Consider the following 14,405-nt stretch of genomic DNA (forward strand, 5'->3'; position numbering starts at 1 on the left):
TGTGCTACTAACTGTATTTGCAATAAATTTCACAGACGGTATCTGCATATGCCACTAAATGCACCTACAAATGTATATCGTGATACCACACATAATTGAGGAAATGTTGTGTCGTAAACACTGAGATGGTTGAAAAGCTGCTGCACCGTGCATGACATTCAGATTTACTGCTTATTCGCTGCCAATTGCATTCTTAACTCACATGTGCCGCTGAATGTACCTACAAAACTATATCATTGTATGACAAATAAATCAAGAGATATGACCTCACAAACATTCAGATGCGTGAAAAACTACCACGTCAAGTTTGACATTTAAATTTATTGCTCCTTTGCTACGGACTCTATTCACAACATATTTTGTAGACTGTATCCACACATGCCACTGAATGTACCTACAGAAATACGTCATTGCACAACACACAGTTAAAGAGATATGACATCATAAACTCTGAGATGCGTTAAGAACTGCCACATCTCGCATGAAGTTACATTTATTCTTTATTGCTAAGACACTCGTATAGTCAAGTCAAATTAAGGACATCCCTGACCCCTGGCAATACTTTTGACAGCTTTCAACTGTGAAGTACTAGCAGCTGTAGATGAAAACGGTAGCCATCTATAGAGCAATGCCATAGGGATGTTTATAAAATATCATTGCAGACTTGTGAAGCAGCCGCACCCATTGTACAGAAACTGTTTGGCATAATGTTTCTTAGTTTGGATATTGTACTTATACATGTGTACCTTATGAGTATATCTTTGTACATGTGAGAGGTGATTTCACAAATACATGGAAACAAAATTTTTTCCGATATTCGCTACAAAACCGGTTCATTTTTTCTTTTTTTCATTTTTTCTTCTAATAGACAACTGCCAACTGAATACCCAGGCAATGCTACACTTTACACAGTTTTACTATTGCAGGCCAGCCAGGATTGACAAAGACCATCCTACTGTTCCTGGCCTAATGACTGTCATTGCCAACATTAACAGGGAACTGTAGATATTGTCTTATAATTATCGATATCTGCAGTAATCAGGTGCTAGGTGCAGTAAGATGGTCTTGTGCACCCATTTTGGCCATGCGTTTGAAATCAAATAAAGGCATCCTTCCTTTCTCACCTCGTTTGAATATTGTTTACTGCTGTATTAGCTGTCTGTGCAGGTTCTTGCCTGAATGTGGATTTGCTGTTAGTTTGAATAGCACACAGCTAAATAAATTGTAATCATGCAGTAGGACATGTTGTTTGTAATCTTGCCTTAAAGTTGTGGCACAATCTCTTGTGGCTTTGTACATCTCATCACCCCACCCCGTTCCTCTCATCCCTATTTAGCTCCTTCCCATTACTCGTGAATAATCAAACCCGTACCCTCACCTCATCACTGTGTATTCTGTCCATGACATTAGGTCAGCTCTGTTGGGGAAACCAAGACACAATGGCATTCGAACAACCAGGATGACCAACACATAGCTGGGCTTTCATTTTGTGTTGCAAAAATAAGACAGATAGAATGAATTTTCACTCTGCAGCAGAGTGTGCACTGATCTGAAACTTCCTAACAGATAAAAACTGTGTGCCAGACTGGGACTCAAACTGACCTTTGCCTTGTGGGCAAGTGCTGTGCTGACTGAGCTGTCTAAGCACAACTCACGATCTGACTTCACATCTTCACTCCCACCTTTTTTACTCTGCCAGGAGGTTTCAAATCAGTACATTCTCTTCTGCAGAATGAAAATTCATTCTGGAAATGATCCCCCAGGCTGTGGCTTAGCCACTCCTTCTATAATTAATCATAATTTTTGGACTCAAGGATGGATATGCTTGTTAACAGTAATGATCGTATTGATCGGATTTTTAACTTTGCCAGTACATGTACAGCTGATGGTATTCTTTGTAAAATTGTAATATGCTTTATATGAAGTATTAGAGAAAACACCAGTTGAGTAACAAACTATTTCTCACTTTTGGAAATATTAGTTCCTTCCTGTGGGAAGACAGAGAGCAAGAGATAGCTTTGGGAAGATAGGGAATGAGAGAAGATCACTCAGATTGAGAAGAACCCACCCACTGTGAGGATGAAAGGACATAAAAGATGAAGGGGATGTGCCAGAGAGTTGGAGGGCGAAGATAATACTTTTCCAGTTTCAGTCCGGACATGATAGAAGGACAGACTGGAAAGTAAAGACAGGTTTAGAGGAAGAGAAGTGGAATGAACAGTGCATTTAAGAACTAAGAGGAAAGCAGAAAAAGATGATACAAAAAAGCACATGCGTGCCCTTTTCTTAGGAACATTCACATATTAGCTCTCTCATCCCTATGTATTTGTGGAATCCTAGCAGCAATCGCGTGATACAGCATGAAGAAAGTCTTTGAAGTAGTCCATTCTGAACTTTTGTGGTGCATATGTTTCTCTGATGTACCTCTGCCTACTGATAAAATATAGATTTATGGTATTCACGATCACCATTCTTTCGACCTGACACATCCTCACATATATCTACTCTACATATTTATGACAGAGGGGCCCAGAAAAATGTAGACACTCTTTGATAGTTAATATCATTGGAACAAAATGACATATCATTGCAATTTTGTGCAGTAGCAGAGTCCATTTTAATCAGCAAATCTTGGTGCATGTTTTATGGCAGATGACAGTGCAGCAATGAATGAAGTAAGATTGGCATTTGAATAACACAATGCAATATTGAAGTGGTACTGGAAGTACAGAAACACGATGGAGGTACAAAGGCAGTGGCATAATGTGTACGAAAGTCAGCCCCCAGCATGTACAACAATTTATCATATCCAGGAAAAATTTGAAACCAACAGTACTGTTCAGTACGTGTGTAAGGAAAGGTCTGACCAACCAGAAATGTCAACAAGTCCAGCTTTCAGCACTGCTGTGTTGCAACATTTTACTAGGTACCCTAAACAGTGAGTCAGAGTGCACATGAAAGCAGTGTAAGCCAATCAAATGTATGACGAATTCTGAAGGCTGCAAAGTGGAAAGTATAAGAATGGAGCACTATGAGCGTTTTGAAGGCATGCTTTGCAAGGATGAACAGTTTTCAGGGATGGTTATCTGGTTTGATGAGGCACAATTCAAACTGAATGGTACTGTAAACTGCCACAACTATGTGTACTGGGTTCCTGAAAATCCTCATGTTCAGGAGAATGAACATGTTAATCTACTGGGTATTAATGTATGGTGTGATCTGTCATCGCTCAGTTTGATTGGCCCATTCATCTTTGAAGGAACCTTAACTCGTGAGGTGTATCTTCACATGCTGGGAACATCAATTTTATCTGTCATCTGACAAGTGTTCGGAAATGAAGGATTTTACCTACAGCTAGATGGTGCTCTGCTTGACTAACATAGAGATGTCAGAGAGTACTTGGATGAAAATCTACCTGAGTGATGAATAGGTCAAAGAGGAACTGTTGAGTACCAAACATGGTCTCCATACATTACACCTCTTGACTTCCACCCATGGGGGACCTTGAAAAATGAAGTTTATGAACAGAAGCCAGCAACACTGAATGAGCTACAATAAACCATCAAGGCGCACTGTGTGGCTATCACACCAGCAACACTGAAAGCCGTAGTTCAGTCAACAGTTCAGCAGTATCAATGTTGTTTGGCTGCTAATGGGAGTCACTTTGAACGCATAAAATAATTACTCCCCCCCCCCCCCCCCCTTCCTCCCATGCAAGAATTGTAGCAGTATGTTATTTTGTTCCATTAACATTCTCTGTCTTGTTCATACACATGAGCTACAACACTGAGAATTTTTGACATGACAGCAGTAGTCACTGTCTGATGTACATCTGAGAAAAATCTGAAGACAGCCAAAGTTGAAGGGCAGCACATATACAGGTCCATTAAACAGAGTTCATAGCCAGCTTCTAGGTGTGGTGATTGTAGCTGTGAGCAGATCCACCCAGAAATGTATTGATAATCAGATAGATCACAACACATGCCTTATGACCATAGTTATGAACGTTTCTGATGTAGCTGCCAAGATACTGGTGGCTGCAGCAGCAAGCATGACGTTATGGCACCATGCTGAGTTGTGCTGCTCCCGTGGGCTCTGATGTGTTGACAGTTTTAATATTCTTGAATATTACACCCTTTACCCTTGAAATAGCTGCATAGGGACAGAAGAGCTCCAGTTCATGCCTCCTTTGAGATGGTAGAGGGAGAAGATAGGCCAATAACCTGTCTGCTGGATCCAATGAAAGGCCACTACAAAAACTATGCAACATTGCCTTATGTTGCTATCAAGTTCACCTGTTCAGGGACTCTGAGTCTGCATCCAGCCTTGCTGGATTACTGATAACAACTGACACACCAATATCTGTGAAGTCATCTGCTGCATTGTCAAGTCACTTATGGGTCAAAGGGAACACATGTGATTTTCCGGTGTCATGAGGGATTTGGTACCCATGGGTATGATTGGCAGCGTCTGAGCCATAACTAAATGTGTGGGAGCGATGTAGCTGCCACAGGTCAATTTGTTGATGTGACAAATGCAGTGCTGGAGGTAGCAGCATTGGTTGTTGTAGCCTTTCTGGCCTTCTGGCCATAACTGATTATTGGTGCCAGAGAATTCCATATTTCCAGGTCACTTTACACATGAAGGCACCATGCATGACCTCCAGCGAGGGGGTTGACCATCCTGGGTTCCTGCCAGAAGACTGCACCCAGACTGGGGCGTCTCTGTGAAAGTGGAGGATACATTGTGGATTCATGTGTTAGGTTAGTATTGTACTCGGTCATGTCTTCTGGCCAGTATAGTTGGTAGCACTACATCCATGTCCTGCAGGTAGCATAATTGCTGAGTCACAAGTTCCCCTCTTTCCGAGGTGTCAACTTGTTGCTAATCTGTGTGTGCATCATGGGCCTATTCTGTCATCTGTGATCACATGATTACACATATATATTTGTCTGCTTGCCTATACGGACCATAGCACAACCGTCACCAGACAGACAGGTCCTTCTCAGGGCAATTATGCCAGACATATACAATGGCCGATCTATGAGAGCCGACTCCCACCCTAGTTGCTGTGGTCCATCAGTCAGAGCCACATCTGCTGGTCACCAAATGTCCACCAGCTGTGCCACCATGACTCTTTCATGCCTGCAGTCTGCCAACACAGCTGAATGTGTGCTGGCTGCACCACTATCGCCTGATCACATCAGGTTGCTGCCTAGCCCTCACCGCAACATCATTACCAGGCACCAGCCACACCTGTGCCATGGCACCATGCCATTTTCCTGACAGATCTGGAGGAACAATTTCTGTTACCTTATTGAATGCCTCATTGTCCTTAATTTTGTCTCAGTCATGCAATAAACTATTGCAGATGCATACCTGAGAACTGCTGTTTATTTACTGGGCTCTTGACGCTGCACAAAGACACCAAAGCTAGCAATGGGGTTGATCTGCAGGTGTTCTCAGCATCTTTGCCTGCTGCCATAGTGTCCGGACATGGCTGCTTTCATGTCCTTCCCAGCTATGGCCCTTCTGCTTCAGCTCAGCCCATTAGTCATCATGTTTCTGGTAGTTGCCGTCAATCAGTCTTGCTTCCCACTGACAGCTGACACCTCCCAAATGTCCCACTGATGCACCAGAATCTGGCTGAGCCCATCGATAATTGCATATCTTGTGGCCACTGTTGTTTGAGCTTGCTTTACATTGGGCGCCAGATGACTCCCTGACTTTCCCACCAGCTCATCTGCTCCCAGCTGAGCCCTTGCTGCTGCATTGCAATTTTTTTCCCCCAGGAGCCATTTCCATCCTTCTGGTGCTCTTCTGTAGCACTTCATGCCTAGAAAATTTTGTCCAGTTGCACTGCATGTTTCTTGCTTTCCTTTTGGTGGTATCTTTCTTGATGTTTTCTCTGCTTACCATGTTCCCCCACATTGCACATCCAGTGATGTCTTTTCTGCCACTTCAGGCCTTTCTCCTGACCCTCCCTTTGCTTTTTACATGTTTCTCCATATGCCATACATCCTTGCTGGCTGTCATATCTCATATGGCTCCTACTGGTCGAGACTTTGCTCCTAGCAGCCAACAGTGCCCTTCCAGTCCATCATTCCTTCTTATCACTCACAGTGTGCCCTCAGCCCAGGGTCCCTTCTCTGCCCTCCAGGTGTCTCCTTTCCCCTTCTTGACTCTTCACACTCAACTGAGATGACTCTGCCATCTCCTCCTAAGGTGGGAGAGATATTATACCTGGAAATATCTTTTGGCCAGTACAACCACTACATAAGCATCCTGCAGGTAGCCTAATTGCTGGGCTACAGACACTGCTCTTCCAGAGGTGCCACCTTTCCACTAAGCTGCGTGCATGCCATACAGTAGCAGCACTCCAATTGCAGACCTATTCCTTCATCGATGATCATGTAATTACATGTCATATTCATCTGCCTGCCTAAATGGGACACAGCATGACCACCAGCAGGCAGATGCAGCCCGCTCTGGGCATTATGCTGGCCACATTCTGCAGTACACCAATTAGAGCCAAATCACATCCCACTCTGAGCAATTATGCCGACCGCTTCCTGTGTCCCATCAGTCAGAACCACATTGCCCATTAGCTGAATGTCTTCTGGCTGTACCTTTGCAGCCCATTCAATCCTGCGGCCTGTCATCGCTGCCAAATGTATGCTGGTCAGACCATTGTGGCCTGATCACACCGAATGCCAGCCAAGCTGACACCACGGCACCATGTCATTTTCCTGACAGTCTGTTGGAGCATTTTCTGCTGTCTTATCAAATGACTCATTATTGTTAATTTTGTCTCAACTATGCCATAAACTATCGCAGGCGCATACCTGGGAACATCTGTATACCTTCTGCGCCTTTGCCACCACAAGAGGACATGAAAGTGATGATCAGTGCTGCTTCTGTTAAAAGTTTTGCTGACTCCTTTGATCATCTGTGTATTAGAGTATCCACTAGGCACTCTGTTTCCCCATTACTCTTACCTGGAAGAGAATTAAAATCCAGTGATGCTGTTCTGAATGCAAAAGAATTTGAAACTGGTGTGACGTAAATGGTGGGTCATTATAATACATAGTGGTTTGTGGTAATCCATGGATTGTGTATTAAGAGTGGCCATGTTAATATACTTTTGCACCGAAATTCCTTATGCCACAGAGCCAGATTATTTTTTTATATTTTATTATTATTATTATTATTATTATTATTATTTTTTTTTTTTTTTTTTTTTTTTTTTTTTTAGTGCTAGTTCTTGGTATCTATAGACTTATTCCAGAGGTTCAGTGAAATGAAAATAAAACACTACTCTAACAAAATATTATGATGTACCTTCATTTAACTAAAAGACTTCTTATATTTTAAAATTACTGTTTAATAAACATATTTGCTCAATTCTCTTATGAAATAAGATCATGAAAACAAATGTTTCAATAACAGACTTCTAGAAAATTACACAAGATTCTTCAAGTTTTTTTGTAAAGTATCTTACAATATTAGTTTGCTTTCTTATACATGATGTAGCAGGAAATTCCTCATGACAATGCAGGAAGTAGAGATTCACACAGTTTGCAATGAGATCAAATTGTGGTGAGAATAATGATACCACATTTAACGTTTCATCTTTGGCAACAGTGTAGTTTGTTCGTAGTTGATACTATTAGATCATCTGTAGATTCCCAACATTTCTTTTTGACTTGATGTTGCTTTCCTGATGAAGAAAATAGAAGATTTTTGAAAATCTTGAATCTGCAATGGCTTCTAAGCAAAATGTTGACCAAGAACATTTTACATAATAAACCTGTCTATCTGCCTGTTTGTTAATCACAACAACTCTCATAAAATTCAGTCATGTGAATGTATCACCAGCTTTCCTGAAATTAAGAAAATTATATATCCTATCAAAGATAAAAGTTCATTTGGATTTTGTGGGGTTTCCAATAAGATACTAAAAATTTATTTCCATACAGTAAGTCCTGTATTATCATAAATATGTAATGCATCACTAACTCAGGGCATTATTCCAGATATACTGAAATATGCCACCATTAAATCCCCCTTTAACAAAAATGATATGAGTGATGTTGATAACTACCAAACTGGTTCATTTCTGACATTATTTTTCAAAATTTTTGAGAAGGTGATGTAATCTAAAATAGTATGTCACAGGAGCAACAATAATATCCTCAGTAAACACAGTTTGGATTCTGGAAGAGTTGCTCTACTGAGAATGTCATTTATATGTTCACTCAACAAATTTTACAAGCAATAAATAAAAAAAAAACCACTGGTTAGTATTTTCTGCACCCTGTCCTAGCCATTTGACTGTGTAAATCACAATAATCTCCAGGTTAAACTGAAGTTTTATGGAATTGATGGTGTAGTCAACCATTGGATAGTGTCATATCTAACCAAAACAATGTAGGAAGTTGTAGCCAGTAATTCAACCAGTGTAGTTTGGGGAAATGATTCTGACTGGGTAGAAATCACATCTGAGGTTTCCCAAGGCTCAAGCTTAGGCCCACCATTGTTCCTCAGATGTGTAAATGATCATCTGTCTAATGTGCAACAAGCAAAATTAGTTATTTTTGTGGATGACACTTGATTGTAATCAATCCCAGCAGACATAAAGCAACAGAAGAAATTGGAAACAAGCTTCTCAAAAGCATCACTGACTGATTGTCTGCAAATAGTCTCACCCTAATTTTAAAAAGACACAACATAATAAGTTCTTCACATCTAGGGTACAACACCAATCTTCTTTAAGAAAGAAAGTCTTCTTTGCTCAAAAATGTGCTTCAAGATTAATAAGGGACACTCACCCACAATAATCTTGTAGACATCTGTTTAATAAGTTGGGCATACTGACTACTGCCCCACAGTATATATATTCCCTCATGAAGTCCATCATAAATAATCCACTGCAGTTCAAAAGGAACAATGCTGTACATAATTACAATACCAGAAGGAAAATTTACGTTCATTGCCCCACATTATGGTTGTGTTTAGCATAAAAAGGGGTGCACAATGCTACAACTAAAATTTTTGATAACTTACCCTCTGATATAAAATATCTGACAGACAGCAGAGTAAAAGTTGAAAAAAAAAGTGAAAAAGTTTTTCCAGGATAACTCCTTCTGTTCCGCAGAAGAATTTCTGTTATTGTAACAGGTAAAAGCTTTGTGTAATTTTAACTCTTTGTCCTGTGTATGCTCTTTCCAATTGTTGATTATGATCTACACATTGTTGTCATCATTACAAATCACCTTTTATTTATGATATGTCTTTTCTGCTAGTTTGTAAGTAAATTAAAATAGCACTGTTTTTTATGTGTTTCAAAATTGGTAAAATCTCCAAAATTACTTCATGTTTTAAATTCATTGATTCGTCAGTTCATTGTGGTTTTATAGAGAATTGATGTTCATTGTAGGGATCTGATGACACAGTGCTTGAAGCAGCCAACAAGGTTTATGCACAAGTGAGTTTTCCAATTAAAGAAGAATTCAGAGCATCTGCTGCAAAATTTCTAGCTGAAGCTGAGGAAGTTGATTTTATCAAAGAAACAGAGAAATCAAGAGCTATAATCAATGAATGGGTGGAGAACAAGACAAATAAGAAGATAACGAATTTAATGCCTGAAGGTAGGAGATTTATTTTTACTATCTTTTAAGTTTATTGTAAGTATGTCTTTGTGCAAAATCTCAACAAATGTTTCACAAACTAAATTTTAGTTGATGTACTTTTATAACCTTTATAAACAAGGCACTCCAATAAAGACTTTAAAACTTTAACATTGTATATAAATGTATACTAACACCTTACAGTACATTCTCTGTTGTCATTCTCTAGCAAAATACAGCAATTTTTCACTCATGAAGTGATGAAGGGCATAAGCATATCACTAAAAGCACTACCAGTAGTTGTTCAAAAATGGCTCATTTTACTAACCTTGAATGTGACAACCATCAACCATACACTAAAAGTTTTGTAAGTAAATTGTTTAATTGTCAGATGATGTCATACAACAAGTGAGGCAAATGTTTCTTTCAGTCTTGCAAAATTTACTCGACAAGCATCTCTTGAATTGGGCTTTTCCTAAATGCTCTGGAACATATCATGAGATGTCATTTGCATACCTACGCAGATTTACAACAATGTAAGAACTAAAAGACACATGTCTTTGGCTCATAAAAAGATTTTTACTGAAATGTTATTTTAGTTGGATGAAGATGATTTCATCAAAACAAAATCTTCTGTGATAACTCAACTGATAACTGAAAAACTGTGATAGACTTTAAAACATATTCACACCTGCCTGTTTTTTACGCCTTAAGCAAGAGCGAAATTTACAGCACTTCATCATTTTAAAAGATAGGCACTGTACCAATTGTCATTGACAAAAATTGTCAGTTACACCATGTACAGTACACTTCTAATTAGGTAGCACACCATTGCACTGTCTTAACCAATTCTTTGACTCTCCAGCGACTGATTCCCAGGTGGATAGGTCAAGCTGAGACCATTGGACAGTCAGGCAATCTATTGGACCTGATATCTCTTCATTTGTATAGTTTATCAAAATCAGCTACACTTCACTTTTATTCACTCACTGAACCAAAAGAAGACCCAAATCTGCAGTTAAAGAAATTGCGTACTGCTAGGAGTTTGGCAAGAACAATTTCAGATACTGCCATATCACCCACATTGGTCACTTTGAATCTTTAAAAAACTGTAATGTAAATGCTTGATGTATTTTGATAAGTAATAGCACTAAAACCAGTTACAATAAATTTATATACAACTGAAAAGCTGTAAATTTATTATGAAAAGGCATTATATTAGATCATAAGAACTCTGTTTTTCATGTAGTGTTCACTGCTGTGCTATTATTCTTTATAAGTAGTACTTGCTATAAAATGTTTGCTTTCATAGTTACACACCTCCATATTTATACATGTTAACTACTATAAGAACCCATGAACCAAATGTATTTAAGCTTTAGAGATTAATCCTCAAAATCAATTTGCAATTCCCAAACTTCTTTGCCCATGTGGGCTTACAGTGCTACTTATTGCACAAAGTTATAGTACAAGTCTTGTTTCTCTACATTTTTACATTATAGGCCCTTCCTCACAACTAATTTTATTTTCCATTATTTCCTGATTTTTTACATTTCTTTTTCGTTCTTTTTCTGTGTAGAAGCGTGACTTTGTAAGATTTCTTTTTTACATTGTATAACTTGTGACTTAATGTAAATTTGTTCCAGACAGGGATTCCAATTATTATAGTAATTTGTAATTTTTTTAGCTTACACTGTGTCTGTCATAATGTTATGTTCATATTTCTAATTCAATCAAATGAACACTGAGGCTTTAATTTTTAATATAGTTCATTGGTATAGGATTAGTTAATGTTTAAAGAATTCAACTGCATCAGTTTTGTGATTGGTGGCCATGACATCCTGCAAAACAATACTAAATACCTCCTCTGAAAACTGTGTAGAACAGGTAATTTGAAAGCCCACTCATGATGCAAAAATATTGGGTCTAATAGCAATAAAATAGGCCTGGCCCATTAGGGGATGCCCATGCTGAAGCTGATCTCACTGATATTGAGGTAGTTTCAGCAGTAATGATAACCAAAGTACAAAAGGTAAACAAAAGGAGTTGAAAGATTTACAGTAAAACCAAGGCATGTTTAGCCACAGGGTGATCCTCATTACCAACAAACACTGTCTGCCTGTGTCCATTCATGCGAATGGACAGTTTGTTGCTGGTCATTCCCACATAGAAAGCTTCACAGTGCAGGCAGGTTAGTTGGTAAATCACGTGGCTGCTTTCACACGTGGCTCTGCCTTTGATCGTGTACACCTTCCAGGTTACAGGACTGGAGTAGGTGGTAGTGGGAGGGTGCATGGGACAGGTTTTACACCGGGGGTGGTTACAAGGGTAGGAGCCAGAGGGCAGGAAAGGTGGTTTGGGGATTTCATAGGGATGAACTAAGAGGTTATGAAGGTTAGGTGGACGGCGGAAAGACACTCTTGGTGGAGTGGGGAGGATTTCATGAAGGATGGATCTCATTTCAGGGCAGGATTTGAGGAAGTCGTATCCCTGCTGGAGAGCCACATTCAGAGTCTGATCCAGTCCCGGAAAGTATCCTGTCACAAGTGGGGCACTTTTGGGGTTCTTCTGTGGGAGGTTCTGGGTTTGAGGGGATGAGGAAGTGGCTCTGGTTATTTGCTTCTGTACCAGGTCGGCAGGGTAGTTGCGGGATGCAAAAGCTGTTTTCAGGTTGTTGGTGTAATGGTTCAGGGATTCCAGACTGGAGCAGATTCGTTTGCCACGAAGACCTAGGCTGTAGGGAAGGGACCGTTTGATGTGGAATGGGTGGCAGCTGTTATAATGGAGGTACTGTTGCTTGTTGGTGGGTTTGATGTGGACGGACGTGTGAAGCTGGCCATTGGACAGATGGAGGTCAACGTCAAGGAAAGTGGCATGGGATTTGGAGTAGGACCAGGTGAATCTGATGGAACCAAAGGAGTTGAGGTTGGAGAGGAAATTCTGGAGTTCTTCCTCACTGTGACTCCAGATCATGAAGATGTCATCAATAAATCTGTACCAAACTTTGGGTTGGCAGGCCTGGGTGACCAAGAAGGCTTCCTCTAAGCAACCCATGAATAGGTTGGCGTACGAGGGGGCCATCCTGGTACCCATGGCTGTTCCCTTTAATTGTTGGTATGTCTGGCCTTCAAAAGTGAAGACGTTGTGGGTCAGGATGAAGCTGGCTAAGGTAATGAGGAAAGAGGTTTTAGGTAGGGTGGCAGGTGATCGGCGTGAAAGGAAGTGCTCCATCGCAGCGAGACCCTGGACGTGTGGAATATTTGTGTATAAAAAAGTGGCATCAATGGTTACAAGGATGGTTTCCGGGGGTAACAGACTGGGTAAGGATTCCAGGTGTTCGAGAAAGTGGTTGGTGTCTTTGATGAAGGATGGGAGACTGCATGTAATGGGTTGAAGGTGTTGATCTACATAGGCAGAAATACGTTCTGTGGGGGCTTGGTAACCAGCTACAATGGGACGGCCGGGATGATTGGGTTTGTGAATTTTAGGAAGAAGGTAGAAGGTAGGGGTGCGGGGTGTCGGTGGGGTCAGGAGGTTGATGGAGTCAGGTGAAAGGTTTTGTAGGGGGCCTAAGGTTCTGAGGATTCCTTGAAGCTCCGCCTGGACATCAGGAATGGGATTACCTTGGAAAACTTTGTATGTGGTGTTGTCTGAAAGCTGACGCAGTCCCTCAGTCACATACTCCCGACGATCAAGTACCACGGTCGTGGAACCCTTGTCCGCCGGAAGAATGACGATGGAACGGTCAGCCTTCAGACCACGGATAGCTTGGGCTTCAGCATTGGTGATATTGGGAGTAGATTAAGGTTTTTTAAGAAGGATTGAGAAGCAAGGCTGGAAGTCAGAAATTCCTGGAAGGTTTGGAGAGGGTGATTTTGAGGAAGAGGAGGCGGGTCCCGCTGTGACGGAGGACGGAACTGTTCCAGGCAGGGTTCAATTTGGATAGTGTCTTGGGGAGTTGGATCATTAGGAGTAGGATTAGGATCATTTTTCTTCATGGCAAAGTGATATTTCCAGCAGAGAGTATGAGTGTAGGACAGTAAATCTTTGACGAGGGCTGTTTGGTTGAATCTGGGAGTGGGACTGAAGGTGAGGCCTTTGGATAGGACAGAGGTTTCGGATTGGGAGAGAGGTTTGGAGGAAAGGTTAACTACTGAATTAGGGTGTTGTGGTTCCAGATTGTGTTGATTGGAATTTTGAGGTTTTGGAGGGAGTGGAGCTGGAAGTGGGAGATTTGAGTAGATGGGAGAGACTGGGTCTGTGTGCAATGAGAGGAGGTTGAGGTTTGCTGGAAAGGTTGTGAAGGGTGAGTGAGTTGCCTTTCCAGAGGTGGGAAACCAGGAGGTTGGATAGTTTTTTAAGGTGGAGGGTGGCATGCTGTTCTAATTTGCGGTTTGCCTGTAGGAGGATGCTCTGAACAGCCGGTGTGGATGTGGGAGAGGAAAGATTTAGGACTTTTATTAGGGATAGAAGTTGACGGGTGCGTTCATTGGCTGAGTTGATGTGTAGGTGAAGGATTAGGTGGGTGAGGGCAATGGATTGTACAGTTTGGAACTGGTATAGGGACTGATGGAAAGAAGGGTTGCAGCCAGAGATGGGAACTTTAAGTGTGAGGCCTTTGGGGGTAATGCCAAATGTCAGACAAGCCTGAAAAAATAAAATATGGGAGTGTAATCTGGCTAGGACGAAGTCATGTTTGCGGAGGGAATGTAAATAAAACTTAATGGGGTCGTTGTGGGGGTGTTGTCAGGGTGACATGGTATTAGAAGGTGGAAA

General features: G+C 40.9%; 1 protein-coding gene across 2 annotated transcripts in view; it reads left to right on the forward strand.

Annotated features, from left to right (window-relative positions):
* LOC124596242 (serpin B8-like) overlaps nucleotides 1-14,405 on the forward strand; it is a 211,746-nt gene that overhangs the window by 23,037 nt on the left and 174,304 nt on the right. For both annotated transcript variants that reach the window (XM_047135304.1, XM_047135305.1), the window contains exon 4: nucleotides 9,440-9,650. In XM_047135304.1, the coding sequence (XP_046991260.1) occupies nucleotides 9,440-9,650 (211 nt within the window). The remainder of the gene's footprint in view (nucleotides 1-9,439; nucleotides 9,651-14,405) is intronic.

The sequence above is a fragment of the Schistocerca americana genome, chromosome 2 (genome assembly GCF_021461395.2).
Source record: "Schistocerca americana isolate TAMUIC-IGC-003095 chromosome 2, iqSchAmer2.1, whole genome shotgun sequence".
NCBI lineage: Eukaryota > Metazoa > Arthropoda > Insecta > Orthoptera > Acrididae > Schistocerca > Schistocerca americana.